Genomic DNA, 21,114 nt, shown 5'->3' on the forward strand with positions numbered 1-21,114 from the left:
TATTCCATCCTATTTTCAACAGACAAAACCAGAGAGTACTTATTAAAAAATCATTGTATTAGACAGTGAAGATATAAAAATAATTCAGTTATTACTCTCTGGGAGCTTATATTCAAATTAGATGAATGGCATATAAGAAGGAACTATGGCATTTCATATTTAATTTGGCAGCATAGAGTATGATGGAAGAAGAGAGATCTAGATCCTTCTATGTCTATTTGCAGAAAGAGAACATTTAAAGATGATTGTGATCTCAAAAAGATTGGAAGAGGTGATAGATGAGCAGAATTTTGGAGAAAGATTTCTCAAATGCAGAAATGAAATGTCATAGATTCCAGGCATATGTTCTGTGTATGTAGAAATGGGAAAGAGTTTGTCCAGTTTTGGAAAGAAGTAGTTCTATTCACTAGAAAATAGTTTGGAAGGAAAATCATGTGAAGTTTAGTTTGGATTCAGATGTTAGAAAACTTTAGAGAAATCTGAAGCTTAGAGAAAGAAAATATATTGATTACTTTGGTTCTTTCTGAGAAGACACCACCCTGAATCTAAAACTCTAGAGATTCCTTTCTTTTACACTTTTCTGAACTCTTTACAATCTAACTTCTGAATTTATCATTCAACTGAAACCTCTTTTTTCCAATGTTATTAGTGGTCTCTTAATTGTTAAATTTAATATCCTTTTCTCAGTTCTTAACCTTCCTTGCCTTTTGGTAGCCTTCAACACTATTGTTCACTTTCTTCTCTTTGATTTCTATCTGACTCCATACTGGTTCTTCACCTAACTATCTGGTCTCTACTTTATTCTCCTTTGCCAGCTCTTTTTTCTATGTCATTCCTATTAATGGTGGGCATTCTTTAGGGCTCTGTCCCAAACCTTCTCCCTCTGTACTATTTGGTGGTGATCTCATCATTTTTTCTTTTCTTTTTTTAAAGAGTATTTTCCCATGGTTACATGATTCATTTTTCCTCCCTTCTGTCCTCCCTATCTCATCATTTCTTATTAGTTCAGTTATTTCTATGTTGATGATTCCTACATCATCCTATTTTATTCTCTCTTAACTTCCAGACTTGGATTTCCAACTGCCTAATAGATAAGTCATTCGATCAATCAGTCAATCAATAAACATTTATAAAATGACTTCTATTGGAGATATAAAACTAGGCGAAAGACAGTCTTTATTGTCAAGAAGCTTACATTAATGGGAGACCTATTATAATGATAGGAGAGGCAGTATTTCTTGATTTTAAAATAATGTAATTGACTGGTGTAAGGGTCAAAATTAATGGTTGGTCGATGGTTATATGAAGTTACGTGGTCGCCAATATTTATTATATCTCAGGTCAGAAAGTTACTTATTATTTCTTCTCTATTTTATAAATATTTATAAAGTAGAGAAATGTGAAGAGGTTAGAGAGGTTATCTATCTTATCAACTTCAGGTTTACTTCACAATGTTTACTTCAGGTCTGCTTAATTCAGGTAGAGATTAATTAGCTCTCAACCAGGAAGGCTGGGAGTGAGCAACCACGAGGCCTCCTCTAAGATGGAAGCTAGTCTCTTAGGAAACTAGGAAAGGGGTCAGCCTTTCACTCACCCAAGAAATAGTCCAGGAGTCAGAGTCCAAGTTCACGATCCAAGCCACAGTCAGAGTCCAAGTTCAGATCGGGCTGTGAAGCTCCCTCCAAGTCTCTCCCTGATCAGAAGACAATCTCTTCAGACCATCTTCTCAAAGACAATCTCTTTTGAGGGAGTTTGGGGCTTGCTTTTATGGTGACTTCTTGTCCCTGCCTCTCTTCACAGGGACCAATCACAGTTTCCAAATTTTCTATCACTGCCCATAGGGCAGTGTCTTTGGGATTCACACCTCCCATCCTCTGAAGGTGTCAGCTCTGATCATAGCATTCACAAGTTTGGAATTCATATCTCTCATCCTCTGAAGGTGTAAACTGTTTTATCAGAGGATTTATAAGTTTCTGACTTAGTTAAAAGGGTGGAGTTCTCCAAGTTAGTGACTTGAAATCCCTTACTTAGTGTTAAGTAGGGGTGTTAAGTCTTTGGATTAACTCAACATAGACAAAGAGAAGAATTCCCTTTCACATTGGTCTTTGTCTATCAATCAGCAACTTCTAAATTAATCAGTTGTTGACTTTTAAAAAGCAGAAATATTAAATAGTCAGAAAAATCACTCTTTAATCAAGGAAAGGGCGTTAAGTGTGATAGTAGACCTCTACGTAGAGTTGCGAGCTAATAACTACACAGAGTCTGAGGATTGGACTCTGGATGTTTGGTTGGATAGCCAACCAGGATAGGTTGACAACTCCAAGGAGCCATTAAAGTTGGTAAGCTTAAATAGCTTTTTAGGTGAAACATGGGGGCTCAGGATGAGAGGGACATTTGATTGGCTTTAGAATGGACACAAAAGGGAAAGACTCAGCCAAGGGTTGGGCCACCTTGGTAAAGGATTTTTGCCTGAGGGGAGAAACCATTGGGACAGAAGAGATACTTAACATCTGATGGGATTAGCTATTTCCACCCAAACTACCTTAAGATCTATTGTTAGTCTGAGACCAGTGAAGTAGGACTTTCCCTCAGGGAGGAACTCTCATGTGACAAGGTCTAAGTAACTAAGTAAATTGGGGATCATTAAATCTTTCTAGACTACAAGTTTCTGGTTTCTAGATTCCATGTTGACTCAATCAAGAACTTTTAAAGTACCTTATCAAAGTGACCTCATTGGTCACTAAGTAGGGGAGTTCACAAGTCACTTGCCAGAGTGGATGACAACTCCAGAGGCCACTGACCACTCCTTGGGCAGTCATGTGGAAAGAGTACTATAAAAAGTCCTGATCTTCCTGATCATGGGAACTTCGGCTTGGATCTTGGACTTGGCTTGGCTTTTCTCTTTTGGAACTGCTTATTTGGATGAGGACCTTCTCCTTGGGACTTCACTTTCAGACTTTGCCTTGGGAGACTGTGTCAGTGAGCTAGGTGAGTATCTGGCTTTCCTTTCCAGGCTTCTGGAGACATTGATTCCAGAGAGGCCTTTCTTTTCTGCAGGAGACTGCATTGGTGGAACTTTTGCTCAAGATACCACCTGGTCCTCTGGCTGAATATTATTGAGCCCTTTGGGGGGCTGAGCCCCACATTGGAGCAGCGCTTTGACTGAAAGCCAGATAATTCTCTACCTTCTCCTTACATTTTCCTACTTTCATTCTTTCCACCTCATTGTAAATAAAGCTACTGAAAGTCATTTTGATTTAAGTTATAATATCTTTAAATAGGCGACCACAGTGTTACTATAGAATTCTCATATTTAGCATAAAACCTAAATTTTAAGTTCTTACAGAATATTTGAGAGATATTATAAAGGTGAAATTGACAGGCTGTGGCAAACAGATTAGATAGGAGCAGAGAGAGTGAGGAGTCTAGGATGATTCCTAGGTTGGGAGCCTGAGGGATCAGAAAGGTTAGGTAGTAGGAGAGGAGGGAAGATGAGTTCTGATTTAGACATACTGAATTTAAGATGTTAAAGGACATCCAGTTAGGGATGTCTGAAAGGCATGGAGATGCAGATTGGATATCAGAAGAAATCTTAAAGTGTTCTGAGTAGACTTAAAAATCACAGGATACCTTCAAATAAAAATTAGATAATACACTATTTAAATCTGCATAACCAAGCGGATAGTACATCATAGTGGCAAATAAGATTATGAGGACTTTTGTCAACACCCTTTCTCCAACATTAGGGAATGCTGGCCCACTCTTTCTTCTGGTTGTCTTTTATACAGTGTGTGACTTTCTATGTGTATATATGTCTCCTGTATAATTTTTGTGACCATCTGATAGATGGAGGGGGAAAGGGGAGTACCATTTGCCAAACTGGGTATTATTAATAAAGCTTAAGCTTTTATACTAATAATAATATAAAAGAAGTGCTAATTAAAAGAAAAAAAATAATATTTGTAAGTGTCTGACTGTACTAAGTGCTTTATAGATTTCTTATTTTCAACGTTTACTACATCCATACAGTTGTTGGGCTTATTAGTAATAATTTTATTTTTATTTTGTTTTAACATTCATTTTGCTAACCAAAATGATTCAAGGAGTGTTATCACTTCAAAAATGGCTACTGTAATAATAATTTAAATTGATTGTATAATAGAATAACAATGTTATTATTATAAAATACAAGACAGCCTTCTTTAGAGGGCTTTGAATATAGTAATCCTCTTCATTCTCGTTTTCATAATTTCATAGCCTTACTCTCTAGTCTACTCTTCTATATATCCCAGTTTACTTAGTAACTATGTAAAAGCTTTCTAGGGAACTGCCCTGTGGGAATTGTATTCCTCTAACAACAATTGGGTAATTAGGGACCAAGAACAGAAGACAGGGGAGAAAACAAAATCAAGTCAAATTGTGATCTCAATCTGGGCCGGAATCAGCTCTGAATTTCGTTAAAAGAGAAACCCAATCTCTTGTGTATTTTATCTATTGACTCAATAATTCCTCTGCCCTCTCTTTTTACTTTAATAAATTATAGAGATGTTAGAAACCACCACAGATGGATTTGGTTTTATAACTGAGATTTTCTATAATTGTTTACTACTCTTATTAGAAAATATTTTTTACTTTTTAAAAACATTGGTCAGGTGGCTTACAAAGCCCTGAGAGCTCTTAAGTACTAGTTCTTGTTTGTTTTCCTTGCATGGTTTCTTGTTCCTTCATCTACTCCATTGCTTTTTTGAAAAGTACCATTGACTCAGACCTCTTCTTCCAACTCACTGGTCATAGTTGCAGAGTCTGAATTCCCTACTTCCAATGTCAATTTCCCCCCTCTCTTTGGAGGTTCGTTCCATCCATATTTATCAACCAGTTAAAGATTTTAAAATGGTTTTTTAATTAATTAATTAATTTAGAATATTTTTCCATGTTACATGATTCTTGTTCGTTCCTTTCCCTTCTCTCCCCACTCCTAGAGCTGATGAGCAGTTTCACTGGGTTTTACATGTATCATTTATACCTATTTCTCTATTATCAATATTTGCAATAGAGTGATCATTTAGAATCTACATCCCCAATCATATCCCCATTGAAGCACGTGATCAGTCATGTTTTTCTGTTCTTTCTCTGGATGTGGTTAGTGTTCTTTCTCCCAAGTCCCTCAGAATTGTCCTGGATCATTGCATTGCTGCTAGTAGAGAAGTCCATTAAATTCAATTGTACCACAGTGTATCAGTCTCTGTGTACAATGGCCTCCTGGTTCTGCTTCTTTTGCTCTGCGTCAATTCCTGGAGGTCATTCCAGTTCCCATGGAATCCCTCCAGTTTATTATTCCTTTCAGCACAATAATATTCCATAACCATCAGATACCACAATTTATTCAGTCATTCCCCAATAGAAGGGCATCCTCTCATTTTATAATTTTTTGCCACCACAGTGTGGCTATAGATATTTTTGTATAAGTCTTTTTCCTTATGATCTCTTTGGGGTACAAATCCAGCAGTGCTATGGCTGGATCAAAGTGCAGACAGTCCCTTAGCGCTCTTTGGGCAGAGTTCCAAATTGCCCTCCAGAATAGTTGGATCAATTCACAACTCTACCAGCAGTGCATTAATGTCCCAATTTTGCCACATCCCCTCCAACATTTATTACTTTCCTTTGCTGTCATGTTTGCCAATTTGCTAGGTGTGAGGTAGTACCTCAGAGTTGTTTTGATTTGCACTTCTTTAATTACAAGAGATTTAGAACACTTTTTCATGTGCTTATTGATAATATTGATTTCTTTATCTGAAAACTGCCTATTCATGTTCCTCCCCTATTTTTCAGTTGGGGAATGGCTTGGTGTTTTTTTGTACAATTGATTTAGCTCCTTCTAAATTTGAGAAATTAGACCTTTGTCAGAGGTTTTTGTTATAATGATTCCGCCCCCCCCCCCCCCAATTTGTTGCTTTCCTTCTAATTATGGAACCATTTAAGATTTTTAAAATTGTTTTCGACTTCATTGGTTTATGATCATCTTAGTGATGTGTGTGGTAACATAAAATATCGAGAATACTGTGGTGTACTATTAGTGGTTAATAACTTGTATATCGGCCATTAAAGACATACCAGGATGTGTGTTTTATCAACTTCCTTCTAAAAGGACTCTTGTGGCCAAGAGCCACACTGGCCTTTTTTGCTGTTCTCATATACCATGCTCTGTCTCTCTGTTCTGAATCTTCTCCCTGGCTGTTCTTGTGCCAGGAATTCTCTCCATTTCTACCTCCTGGCTTCCTTGGGTTCCGTTGAGATTTAGCCCTCAAACCACCTGCCTTGGCCAGTCACTAGCACTTATTTACTCCCTTTCCCTTTCCCTTTTGGGACCTTTTCTAAATCACCTCCCATTTTGACTGTTACTTCTTTTTAATGTGTGTAATTGTGTTTTGTGCCTGTTGGAATATAAGATGCTTGAGAGTGGGAACTGCATTTTTGCCAGCCTCTGTCTTTCTGTCTATTGCACTGGGCCCAGCACATAGTATAAATGCTTAATAATTGTTTTCTTGACTACTGTTTTTTTTGTTTGTTTTTTTTTTGTTTGTTTTTTATTACTGTTTTGTTCACATAACTCTTGGATCTGTGCTTAATCCCCCCAAAGTTTTAGTGTAGTTTCAAATGACTAATGTTCAAAGTTCCTAGAATATTGTTGGGATACCCTTTATATCCAGTCTTAGTTTTCCTCCTGGGCTATTACCAGCTGCTTTCAGGACATCCAGTTGGAGAAATACCTCACCATATGGCATGAACACTGGAGAGCTTAGTATCTTTTCTCCTAATTCCCCATTTCTTGACCATAAGTATCTTGGGTCTAAAACCTTATCAGTGAGGAAACTCAGGCCTATGGAGATTTAAATTTCTTTCCATGGTTTCGTAGGCAGCCAGCAGCAAAGCTCTGATGGGGCTGTGGGCCATTTCACTATATATACTCTTTGTTCTTCCCATTGCACCAGCAGTAGCTTCTTTCTTCATGTGAAGGGCATTTTCTAGTCTCCTAGCTTTGATACATTGGTTACAAAGACATCTGTCACATTCACTCTTCCAGTTCCCTAATAACTAATCCATTGCAAGGTCTTGTCCATTTTTCCTCTAGAGAACCTCCTGCATTCATTGTTTCTTACTATACAGCACTATCACCCTTGTTGTGGAACTTATCCTTTCTCTGGTGGACTATGCCATGTCTCTCACCTCTTCATTTCATTCTCTACACAATCACAGATTTGACCATGTCACTCCTGCTCAAGAAGCCTCTATAAACCGGATTCATTCTCCTGTGTTTAGCATTGAAGACCATTCTTGTCTCCTGCTAACTGATAAAACTTATTGTCTTTATCTTTTGTGACTGCTTTTATATCAATTTTCCCTAATCCTGGAATGATTTTTCTGGTTTACCTCCTCTGGATAATCTGTAGTTTACTTCATAGCTTACTTCATGGTCTCTTTTCTACCTAAGACTAATCTTGATAATCTTATACTCACTTGAGGGTACCTTTCTCTGGAAATTGCTTACTATTTCCTTTTTTGGGTAGATAGTTTCCTGTTCTCCACCAGTGGGGAAAAAGCTCTTTGGAAGGCAGGGACTTTTGTTAGTAGTTTTTTATTCTTAGCATCCCTCACCAGCCTGAACACCTGAGCATTTGGTCAAGGATGGAAATTCAAAGGGAGAATAAATTGGCCCACTACATTGGACTACATTACTGTTTTGCCAAATAAAATTACCTAATATGCAACTTAAATAGGGAATTATTGAACTGTTCTTGAAGTGAAAGTTGTGACTTTTTTTGGTGAACTACATTTTGGAATTACAGATATATTTGATCAAATGTCTTTTATTCTGGTTCAAAACAGTTTTCATTCTTTACTTTTTAAGAGAATAACTTTTTTTAATTAGATTTTGAGCAGTGATTGATCACTTTTATTTCCAAATGACTTAGCTTTGCTGGCTCTTTCTAGTTATTTGAATCTAGAATAAAATCTTAAAGAAATGAATTTTGGATAATCATAATTTTAGAATTTATATAGTGTTTTAAAGCTTGCCAAACACTAAATGTAGGTGCTATTATTTGCATTTTACTGAAGAGGCAGCAAGGTACAATGGAAAGAGCTTTGGATATGGATGAAGGCGTTGAATTTTGAATCTTCTCTGTAATAAGAGGTAAACTGGAGGATTTATAGAGTAACCCCTGGGTGTAAAATAGGTGGTACTATTTGGTTTATCAGATGGTTGTTACCTAGTAGAATTTCTTTTGTGATAATTCTCTCTCTTTGTAATCTAACCCAGTAACATAGTCACCTTTGTGGAGAACTCCAAAACAATTTTGAGATAATAGCATATAGTTATGCCCTTGATGGGCTCTTGAATTCTTAATTTCCTCAGAACACTGTAGTAAAGTACTGCCAATCAGTCCAAGACCTAATACCTTATGTTTGGTGAATTTCAGTTTTCTCTATATATTTCCTGAAGAGAAACTGATGAGAAACAAGAGGAAAAAAGTAAAAGTAAGGACAAACATGACATAGAAAACAGTTCCATAATCCATTTCTTAGTAGTTTAATTGTAGACTTTTAGTATAATGTGTTTCATGAACTCATATTGAGGTTACTAGGAGTCTTCATAACTTGTAGCTATATATTTTTTAAGATTCCTCTCTCTTGAGACTTTCCCTTTTGGTCCAAATATATATGGAGGCAATGTGATGTGTAGAAAAAAACAGTGAACAAGCTGTTAGAAGATTTTGTTTCGAGTTCATGTTTTTCCATTTTGCTAGCAGTTTGATTGGCAAGTTCCTTTTTTCTCTCGGCCTCAGTTTGCTCACATGTCAAATGAAAATTTGAATTAGATGATTTGTATTGCCCCTTATAACTCTAATATTTTTTAATATTGTTTTTCAAATTTTGAGCCCTGAATTCTTTCTAGAGAGAGTACAAATATTTTCTCATTTTATCCTTACAACAACCCTGAAAGGTAAGGTAATATAATTGTCCGAATTTTGCAGTTGAAGAAACTGGCAAACACAAATTAAGTGACTTGCCTAGGATGATACAGTAATGATCTGAGTCTGAATTTGAATTCAAGTCTTTCTAACTTGAAGCACAGTGCTCCATCCACAGAACCCACCTATCTGGGATTATAACATCTTGATCATGTGATTATATAACTGATGCATTAAGGTTATAGAGTATCTGCCAGGAAGGAACTACTCTGGTGGAGTATACAGAATGCAAATGAGAATATACATTCTTCTTAGCACTGGGAATCAGTTGACCTTATTGGTAGTTTGGAAACAATGTGAAATTGCAATAACAGGTTAACTTAGTTAGAAGTGAATTAGAACTTAGGAGTTGAATGTAATGGCTGTATGAGGATGAATATTATTGTGTGTAATAGTTTGAATTGCTTCAGAAATAAATTTAGAATGCATAAAACATAGTCATGCTTATCACAAAGGAAAAATATATTGCTACCCTAATTGGATAATTAATTACTGCTTAAGACAAGAACCTCCTGGACCATCATGTGAAACTCCAGATGGGTTAGTCAAACACTAAATTGAAACTATTTCGTGAACTTTTTTTTAACCCTGATTTTTAAGTTTTATATCTTTTTTATCTTTGGCTTACTTGTAATTTAATATGAATTCTATCGATAATGACTTTATTAAGTCATTGAACCAACATCTAACATTTTTTTGTTTCTGGGGAAGCCTGTGAACCATCTTACCATTTATTTTTTTTTCCTTTTGCCTCCCCTCCCCCCAGTTTCACTTTTGAAGTAATTCAGTCCTTACAATAATATTTCGATTTTTGGTCATTGGGCAAAGTTTGTGCATTTGGAATACCTATTAAATTGATGTTCCTAGATGTTCTAAAAATTGTGAATTAAAAAAAAATTTTTATACTTCACTGTCCTTGCAAAAACTAAAAGGAGCTAAATTTACCTTTTTTTTCTGTGAGTTCTTGTGATAAATAATTATAAACGGTATTATAAACTGCTGTCTCCAAATTCTGTTTCTTTCTGTTGGATTTTACTGGAATACTTGTGGCAAGATGATACTTCCTAATACTTGCACTTAGTTGGCCCAACTTTGGGGACCCAATGTCACTATATCAGGTGGTAGAATAGGACTTTGTGGTGCATATAAATACATAATCCATTGTATTCCATTAAATTCCATTTTCACTAGTTTCTTGTTTGAAAGTTTTTAGTATTCCCCATAGGTACCTTTGACTAAAGACTAATTTGAATTTAGTGTTTTGTTCCTTTTGCCTGAAGAATTGCCTGTAGGTTTAAATAGCTTTTTACTAAGGTAGGTTTGTTTTAAAAGGATTGTTCTTGTTTCATTGTCACTTAAAACTAAAGAAGGAATAATAATTTTTTTGAGTAGAAAAATTATGTAACCATAGTTACAATTGAAATTGTAAATCTTGTAAGATGCTTGAATGCATTGTAATTGTAGTAAAAAAGCTCTTCTTTGCTCTCTTAATAACAGTCTCAAAAGACCAGTGAAAAGATCCAAAAGTTATAAAAGTTCATTTATAAGTTTTCCTAATGAATTAATTCTGTAAATGGCAGTTAGCTATGAATGCTAGTCTACAACATCTTGTTTAACATGTATTGTAATTGAAATACTATATATTTGCAATGAAAAGGTATAGAAAATAATATTATGATGCTAGTAATTCAGTAGAACAATTGAAATTGAATTTATTTTCAATTTATCTTTAATGCTATTGCTTGACAAAAATTAGCTTGAACTTATCAATGCTGCAGGTGCACAAGAAAAAAGAGGAAGAAATTACCATGAAGTCTCAGGGCCAAAGTTGGAAAAGTTGTAGGAATAGTATTCAAAAAGATGTATTAGTGAGAAAGTAATTTTTCTGACATCAAATTTGCAAAGTTGAAATTTGTAAACAATAGAGAAAAGTGCGTGGAGAGGAAATTCATCTAATGAAGGGGAAGAGATTGTGGTTCTTCTTATCCTGCCAGCCATGGAGTGGAACACTTATATTAGGATGCCTGGACTACTGCCCCTTGGATTCCCGAGTGTAGATGTGTGGGTGGGGGTTGGTTAGGAAAGTGAAGGAAGAGTCCCTGTGTAGCCTGGCTTGTCAGCATGGGATATTTGTAACTTTGTTCTTTGGCAGGAGAGGCTTTCTTTCATTTGATATGTATGTACTGTTACAGGCTTATTAAGGATTGAAGAATTATATCTTTCTTGCCATTTTATCTGATTGTTTTCATTTTTCTTCTTTTCCTATATCTGTAGTTCCTTCAGAAACAGGTAACTTCATTTTTAGCAGAACTGTTTTGTTCTTGCATCTTGTTCTCATAATGCTCTTGTTTTTTACTACACTATGTAATGGAAATTAATATACTTGGCTTGTGTATTATGGCACTATAAAAATCTGCATGTAAATTTCCGCTATCCTTTTGAGAATACTTCCCTGCCAACTGATTCCTTGCTATTCAATTATAATATCTAAACCATAATAACAAAATAATACATATTGCCATACTGCACAGTACTTGTTCAGAGTTATTTACAAATTATCTGAATAACAATATAGAATGAAGACTGTAAGGCATGGTCAACTTTGACTACCCTAAGAAGAGATAGGATGAGGTAATACATTTAATGTTAATATTCTGTGATTGAATTATAGGGTTCTTGATATGGACATAGCATAGCATTTATTGCCAAGTGGCACAATTGTTCTACAACTAAAGGTTTTCTCTAAAATCCTATAAATTATACTCTAATTCTGCTTACGTTTTCTGCCTTCATACGTTGTCTTTCCTAAAGCTCATCTTTAAAGTGGGACTTTCATTCTGTTCAAATGATGAAAACTTAATTATTTGAACTCGTACCTGTATTTATTGAACTTTGTGCTATTGTCTATTCTTTGTGCCTGAATTGAAGTTAATATATAACTGTTTAAGATACCAGATTAATGATGAAAAGAAACATCTAAGCAAAACAAAATAAGTTGGTAGTATATATCTCTTTAGTAGAAATTAAATCATGATCTGCCAAGTCAGGTTAAACAAGAAGGTTTGAAAAATTGTTGCTCAGTAGACTTTAAATATTGACATGATTTTTCATATTGGCTTTATTTGGGAAGTATGCCTTTAATTTTTTTTTAAATCAGAATTATGCCCACCTAAACAATTTAAAGTTATTTTCTTTCTACATATCAAACTTTGATGTAGTATTGACCTTCTCCCAAACATATAGGAATTATTTTGTAGAATGCAGGGTACCCTCATTTCCATACATGTACATCCTCTAAAAGAGAGAGAAAGGTGTATTTAATAAAAAATTTTTTTTGTTTCTGTTTGTAACAATTTTTACTAAACTTTTAATTTCCTGGATTCAAAAGCATTACATCTTTCTTACTGACTACTTAGTCTGTAATGCCCTCTTTTTTTCCATTTGTAAAATTTTTTTAAAGTGATAGAAGTAGTACATTAATGTGAATTTGAAAATACAAATTGACCATCTAATTACTAAATCTAGGAGTTTTAGTACAATTAGATGGAGATTATTTTCTTTGATAATTTGAATAGGATTTTAAATTCTTTTGAGGAGAATTTCACGTTCTAAAGGGACACAGGATGAATTCCATTATTTAAAGCATACTCAAAAAAATAGAAATGTTGTGACATTTCAAATTATTTAATTTAACAAAAATTAGCAACTCTTTAATAAATACCTATTATATTAGCTGCACTACTATGTTAGCTACTAGGAGAAGTTTTGAATCTACAGTCTCTTGTGAGGTCTTATTGATTTGGAGTTGAAAGGGACTACAGAAGTTATTGAGACCAACCTCATTATAGATGAGAAAACAGAAGTATAGAAAAGTATAAAAAGGACTTGGCTGGGCCAACACAGCTCCTCTGAGGCAGAATCTGTACCCAGAGGCCCATGTCTTGAGCTCAAGCACTGTTTGCTATGTCATGGGACAGAAAGACCTGTATATCCTCTTTATGGTCTTATAAACTTTACTCTCAAAGGCAGATGATTAATCGTAGGTCTAAGGAGGCTTTCTTGATCGACGAAAGTACTTACCTGTTGCCTGATTCAAATTCCTTCTTCATTAGAAACTCTTTAATTCTAGAGATTGAGGGAGAAAGTTCATAACAATTGTAGGTAGATATCAGCCCGACTGTTGACACTCAGCTTTGGTTTGAGTGAGAACAGCTCATATAGATGTCATAGCCCTGTCAATTCCAGCTCTGTTGGTAAGGGCTGTCAAGGAGGAACAGTTGCCATGGAATGGTTTGTTCTCAGGAGGCCCAAAGTAGTTGTACTTTTTCTTTTGTATTCATTTTCTGGAAGAAGGGTGTATAGGTTTAATAATAATACCCTCTTTTATAATATAAGCTGGCAAATTCCAGGTGCAGAGATGGCAATGTCTGGTCAGTTTGCTATATCTGTATTTAGACTATCTGGGCCAGGGCTGTGAGCAGACCATTCTCTACCAGAGGGTGTACCTTGATTCAGCTACAAACTTGGTACTTCATTGTAGGATCCTAATACATTTAGAATTACAAAAGAACTTGAAGATCATCTTATCCCTTTTATAGATGACATATTCAGAAAGGGTCACCTCAGGTCATATGCTTGATGGAGACTGGATTTGAACCCAGGGCCCCTTAACTTTGATTCCTACATGCTTAATGTCTGCTTGGCTTCTCTCTTCTATCTTTAAGTCACTAATCACTCAGATATTGCTGCCCTCTAGTTCCTGTTAGCTGTTGTTGCTGGGTAATAGGAGAACAAAGTATTGACAGATTTCCAGTGACTTACTGAGGAAAGATACTAGTAGATTAAGAACAAGTAGTATCCTGTCGATCCTCAGGTTCTTAGCAAAGGAACCTCAGGATCATCACTATTTTTGCAAGTCACTTAATGCCCATTGCCTAGCCCTTTCCCCTCTTCTGCCTTGGAAACAATACACAGTTTTGATCCTAAAATGGAAGTTAAAGGTTATTATTTTTTCTTAAAAGAAGAAATGTTGAAAGGAATTATCTAATCTAACCCATATATGAAAGGAGTCCCCACTATCACCTACCCAACATGTGGTTATTCATCCTTCATTTGATGACTTTCAGAGAATGAATGGTCTTGTTTCCCTACTGGAATTTATGATTGTTATAAAAGCTACTGTATTTTTACTTTTTTTTTTCACAGAGTAGTTTTAAGGGCACCTAGATTTTGTTCTATATTGTTTAAAATATATTGTTTGCCCCACTGACCAACGTATTATAGGTAGATGTCCCAGGCATATGAATGTTTTGGATTTGGAGACTAAAATCTGTGTGCATTTGATTGTAGGTAATATAAAAACAAAAGATTCTTTTGTTGTAGATGGCATCTTTTTGTCACTTCTAAAATTCTAAAATAATCCATTTTAATGTTAACTAGAGCACATGCCCTTAAGTTGTATTGATTTGAAATTCTCTCTTAATAATAATCATCCAGGGGCAGCTGGGTAGCTCAGTGGATTGAGAGCCAGGCCTAGAGATGGGAGGCCTTAGGTTCAAATCTGGCCTCAGACACTTCCTAGCTGTGTGACCTTGGGCAAGTCACTTAATCCCCATTGGCTAGCCCATATTTCTCTTCTGCCTTGGAAACAATAGAGAGTATTGATTCTGACATGGAAGGTAAGGGTTTAAAAAAATAATAATAATAGTCATCTAGAATGATGTGCAATTTTCAAATTATGTTGGCAAATCTAAAATTGTTTTTCAAATTTTATAAGTGTACTTGTTTTGTTGTCTTGTAACTTATAAATACTTTATGCAATTAATGTGTTGATTTTGTGACCTTTTAATTAAAATCCTTTACAGATGCATTTACTGATTCAGCTATCAGTGCTAAAGTAAATGGTGAACACAAAGAGAAGGACCTTGAACCATGGGATGGAGGTGAAACTGCCACCACTGAAGAGTTTGAGGCTTTAGAGACTGATGTTGTAAGTAACATTTGTAATTCAGTTCATTTAATGTTCAGATCTGTATTTTATGCATATCAGTTTGACAGCTTATGTGGAGAATTATTTGGAAATGAGAAACTAGATATAAGGAGATGTTAATAGATGAAATATTTTCATAAGATAATTACATTCCCTTTTTTTGAATTATCCACTGTCATTGCTTCTAATTACCAATTTTTAGACTTTAGATTTTTAGAATAGTCCACCTAGCAGAATTTTTTGAGTGGTACACTTATATCTTAATAAATGGCCGAAGGGCCATAAGTAAGCCACTCTGTAATCTGTATTGTGGAAGGGAGATGAGATCTAAGATCAAAGAGTAGTATTACAAAAATTACTGGAGGTAGAAGCAAGCTTTATGTTATACAAAGTACGGCATATATTTTCTTTTTGAAAAGATTCCTTTAGGTTTCTTGGCACTTCTGACTCATCCTCTGATACCTCCTGGTCTTTCTACACACAGGAACAATTGGTTATCTCTTTGATGAGCTGAATTATTAAGGAATTTATGTCTTAGATTATCTGGATCAAGTGAGGATACTTATAAACATTATGACAATCACATTTATTAAAATGTGATTTATTTTGAAATATGAATCCACCAGTCTGTAAGCCTTTATTAAGTACCTACCACGTGCCAGGCATTGTGCTGAGCTTTGGGGATAAAAAGAGAGGCAAATAATAGTTTTTGACATCAAGGAACTTAATATAATGTTGGCAACAACAAGCAAACAAATATGTACAAGCAAGCTATCTATAGGATAAATAGAATATAATTGATAGAGGGAGGGCACTAGAATTAAGATGGGTTGGGGAAGGCTTTCTGTAGAAGGTAGTATTTTAATTGGGACTTGAAGGAAGCTAGAGAGGTCAGAAGGCTGAGATGAGGAGGGAGAGAAGTTCAGGCATGGGAAGCAACAGAAAAAAAATAAGCTAGAGATTGAATCTCGTTTGTGGAATAATCCAGAGACCAATGTCAATGGACCTGAAAATTTTTGAATACTAAACAGAGTATTTTATTTTTGATCCCAGAGGTGATTGGGAATCCACTGCAATATATTGATTGGGAAGGTGACATGGTTGGATTTGTGATTTAGGAAAATTACATTAGGGCCTGGGTTGGATTCAGAGATTGGAGCGGTGAAAAACTTGAGTCAGACAGATCCAACATTAGGCCATCACAATAGTCTGGGTGTGAGGTGATGAGAATCCTGTACCAGGAGAGAAGGAGGCCTATTGGTGAGATGTGATAAAGGTGAAAGTGATAGGCATTGACCACTGTGAATATGGAGGAGAGTCAAGAATCCACGATGATTCTTTACATTGGGAGTCATGGACTGGGAGAATAGTAGTTTCCTTTACAGTAATAGGATTGTTTGGAAAAGAGAAGAGTTTCATGTAGAAGAGAATGAAGAACAGTTGGATGTTCTTAAAATGTCTACTGGATATCCATCTTGAGAGGTCTGAAAGGTATTTGAAGATGTGATATCAGAGGTCAGCAAGAGAGAGATACAGTGGGTAGATTTGAGAATCATCAGCATAGAGGTGGTTATTCAATCCATGAAATCTGATGAAATTACCAACTGAAGAGTAGAGAGGGGGAAGAGAAGATGGTCCACGAGTAGTAGGTGTGATCTGGAGGGAGGTTCATACAAAGGATACTAAGAAGGAGCAGTCAGAGGGTTAGGAGGAAAACCAGGAGAGACAAAGGTGTCCTGAAGATAGTATCCAGGAGAAGAGAGTGATCAACAGTATCAAAGGCTGTAGCAACATCAAGGAGAATGAGGCTTGAGAAAAGACCTTTGGTTTTGGCCACTAAAAGATACATTGGTAACTGGAAAGAGTAGTTTCTGATCTTATCAGTGTGGAGTGGAAGCTTGATTGTAGAGGTTTAAGAGAGTGAGAGGAGAGACAGTCATTTCAATGAGAATTCTTTAATCATAGAAATAGAGCTGAACACTACCTTAGGTACCTATCTGGTATAATCTCATTTTACTGTTGAGGAAACTCAGGCTTTGAGTTGTGACTTTCCCAAGAGAGAGAGAGAGGTTTTGAACCCACTTCTTCTTTCCTCAAAATCCAGCAGTATTTCACTAAAGCCTGCTCCCTTCCTCAAAGTGCTTTAGGCATTTAGGCAACCCATCAAACGTGCTTTAAGCATGTTGTTGAAAATAAAAATTGTCTTCTGGAGCCTAATATCATTTAGAATGTCTATAAAACAACTTAAGATTTTGGAATTGAAAAGAGAAGGATTTACAAATCATAACATTTAATTTTACTCATGTGGGAACTCTGACCTAGTATAGTTTATATGACAAAGTCACACACTGGCTGGCAGAATTGATTCTGGGGACACTTTCACCCCTTACCCCTATTTAGTATTTTCAGGCAATTCTGATGAGACTGGAAATATAACTAGAAAATATTATCACTGTTTTTTCCCTACCTCCTTACCTAATGAAAGGTAGCTGTGATAGTCCTTTCTATTCATACCTTACAATTTAACACCTTTCGAAGAATCATGCCTTTGGACTTGACCACCAAGGTTTCAAGTTTTACCACTTATAAAAGATTGTGTTCTAGGGACAGCTGGGTGGCTCAGTGGATTGAGAGTCAGTCCTAGAGACGGGAAGTCCTGGGTTCAAATGTGGCCTCACACACTTCCCAGCTGTGTGACCCTGGGCAAGTCACTTGACCCCCATTGCCTAGCTCTTACCACTCTTCTGCGTTGGAACCAATACACAGTATTGACTCCAAGACAGGAGGTAAGGGTTTATTAAAAAAAAAAAAAGATTGTGTTCTAGTCTCAACTTTTATGCTTTACCACTTAATCTTAAAGCATTTTAATCGAACTTTATCTTTAAAAAAATATATTTTCTAGATTTTCTTTTCTGATTATATAACAAAAAAAGCAAGAAGTCAACAAAGCTAAGAAATGTTCTTATTAAAATGTAAATTGATTTTTCATAGCTTATTGTTGTCTAATTTTGGTCAAGCACTTATTTGGAAGTTTTACTTTGTATAGTTTGTGCATATTTAATATTGATTAAAGATTGAGAACACAGAAAATTCTAAGGAGTAAAAACTTATCATTTGGAAAAATGAGCTTCATTTTCTTCCAGTCTAATGGATGGGATCCCAATGATATGTTTCGGTATAATGAAGAAAATTATGGTGTAGTTTCCACCTATGATAGCAGTTTATCATCATATACGTGAGTTTCAAAATTTTACTTTCATTTCATTTTACTTACTGAGTGGTTTTTTTTTTTCATGCTGAATTTAGAAAATTGGGGGAGAGGAGAGTTCCTACAGATTTTCCAAAGTTTTCAGAATAATTTCACTAGGCTAAACTGCAAATATCTATGGTCAGAGGAGAGGAAATGTATATTCCCTATGTAATAACTCTTAACGCCTTCCTAATGGGAGGCAAACATTTTTAAAACAAATTTGTTAATTTGCCAAAATCTAATTGACAGTCTCAAGGCTATAAGTTTGGGCGACTGCTTGATTTAAATGATGGTTGTGAATGTCAAATTGTCCCAAGGAATTAAAATCGTTAAATACATTTTTTTTTAACCTTCAAACTAGATTCTTTTTTAAAAAGGTTTTCTTAAAATTAGAGGTTGTCCCTTGATTGAGGATGGCTGGTATATGATGGTGATGGAATACTATTGTGCTATAAGGAATGATAAACTGCTTGATTTTTATAAGAACTGGAAAGATCTCCATGAACTGATGCAGAGTGAAATGAGCAGAACCATGAGAACATTATATATAGTAACTGAGACACTGTGGGACGATCAAATGTAATTGACTTTGCTACTAAAAGCAGTACAATGATCCAGGACAATTCTGAGGGACGTATGAGAAAGAATGCTATCCACATCTATTGAAAGAATAGTTGGAGAAGAAATGCAGAAGAAAAAATGATTTATCACTTGCTTATATAGGTATAGGATTTGGGGTTTTGAATTTAAAAGATTACTGCAAAAATGAATAATATAGAGATAGGTATTGAGTGATAATACATGTATAACCCAGTGGAATTGCTTGTCAGCTCCAGGAGTGGGAAGGGAAGAGGGGAGAAATACAACATGAATTTTGTAACCATGGAAAAATAATTTTTTTTTGTAATGCAACATATGATACAGTACAATATGATATGCTATAATACAATATATGATACAACACAACACACCATAACACAATACAACACGACATGACATGGCATAACATATGCCATGCAATGCAATGTAATATGATATACTGACAATATGACATGATATGGTGACATAATACAATGTAATAGGTGATATATGACTATAATAAATATAATGTAACTATATAATACAATATAGTATAATATAATATTTACATTGTGAATTTACATTGTGTCATTATAGATAACTAATATATAATATTACACGGTATCACAGAGGGAAAGAACAATATGCTTTGTGAAGTGTGAGGAGGAATATCTTTTCCAACTAGTGGGTGGAATCAGGACACAATGAAGCATAAACTTTTTAAAAGCACTTATTCTGAGTAGAGCTCTGTACTAAGTCCTTGAGAGTTGCAAAGTTTAGATAAGACAGATCCCTATTTTCATGGAGCTTAAATTCCCCAGGTGGAGCGTGGGTTAAAGGACAGGTAATTCTTTTTTTTTTTAATTAGTCAATTTAGAACATTATTCCTTGGTTACAAGAGTTATATTATTTCTCTCCCTCCCCTTCCTCCACCCTTCCTGTAGCCGATGCGCAATTTCTTTGGGTATTACATGTGTCCTTGATCAGAACCTATTTCCATGTTGTTGGTGTTTGCATTAGGATGTTCATTTAGAGTCAACATGCCCAGGCTTATCCCTTCGACCCATGTATTCAAGCAGTTGTTTTTCTTCTGTGTTTCTACTCTCACAATTTTTCCTCTGAATGTGGATAGTGTTTTTTCTCCTAGATCCCTCCAAGTTGTTCAGGATCACTACATTGCCACTAATAAAGAAGTCCATTACATTCTATTGTACCACAGTGTACAATGTTCTCCTTGTTCTGCTCCTTTCACTCTGCATCAATTCCTAAAGGTCATTCCAGTTCACATGGGATTCCTCCAGTTTATTATTTCTTTGAGCACAATAGTATTCCATCACCAACATATACCACAATTTGTTCAGCCATTCCCCAACTGAAGGGCATCCCCTCATTTTCCAATTTTTTGCCACCACAAAGAGCGCAGCTATGAATATTCTTGTGCAAATCTTTTTCCTTATTATCTCTTTGGGGTACAAATCTATGGCTGGATCAAAGGGCAGACAGTCTTTTAGCGCCCTTTGGGTATAGTTCCAAATAGCCCTACAGAATGGTTGGATCAATTCACAACTCCACCAGCAATGATGCATTAATATCCTGACTTTGCCACATCCCCTTCAACATTCATTACTTTCCTTTGCTGTAATTTTAGCCAAACTGCTAGGTGTGAGGTGATAGTTCAGAGTTGTTTTGCTTTGCATCTCTCTCATTATAAGAGATTTAGAACACTTTTTCATGTGCTTATTGATAGTTTTGATTTCATTAACTGAAAATTGCCTATTCATGTCCCTTGTCCATTTATCAATTGGGGAATGGCTTGGTTCTTTTGTACAATTGATTTAGCTCTTTATGAATTTGAGTAATTAGACCTTTGTCAGAGGTTTTTGTTACGAAGATTTTTTTCCCCAATTTGATGCTTCCCTTCTAATTTTGGTTGCATTGGTTTTATTTGTACAAAAACTTTTTAATTTAATATAGTCAAATTTTATTTTACATTTTGTGATTTTTTTTTTTCTAGCTCTTGCTTGGTTTTAAAGTCTTTACTTTCCCAAAGATCTGACATGGATACTATTCTGTGTTTGCCTAATTTGCTTACAGTTTCTTTCTTTATATTCAGGTCATTCACCCATTCTGAGTTTATCTCGGTATAGGGTGTGAGATGTTGATCCAAACCTAATCTCTCCCATGCTGCCTTCCAATTTTCCCAGCAGTTTTTATCAAATAGTGGATTTTGATCCCCAAAACTTGGAACTTTGGGCTTATCATAGACT

General features: G+C 35.5%; 1 protein-coding gene across 10 annotated transcripts in view; it reads left to right on the plus strand.

Moving 5' to 3' along the window:
* The window catches only part of ATXN2 (ataxin 2), a 113,617-nt gene that overhangs the window by 45,459 nt on the left and 47,044 nt on the right, over positions 1–21,114 (plus strand). For all 10 annotated transcript variants that reach the window (XM_056821752.1, XM_056821754.1, XM_056821756.1 and 7 more), the window contains 2 exons: positions 14,894–15,018; positions 18,162–18,253. In XM_056821752.1, coding sequence (XP_056677730.1) covers positions 14,894–15,018; positions 18,162–18,253 — 217 coding nt within the window. The remainder of the gene's footprint in view (positions 1–14,893; positions 15,019–18,161; positions 18,254–21,114) is intronic.

The sequence above is a fragment of the Monodelphis domestica genome, chromosome 3, assembly GCF_027887165.1.
Source record: "Monodelphis domestica isolate mMonDom1 chromosome 3, mMonDom1.pri, whole genome shotgun sequence".
Lineage (NCBI taxonomy): Eukaryota > Metazoa > Chordata > Mammalia > Didelphimorphia > Didelphidae > Monodelphis > Monodelphis domestica.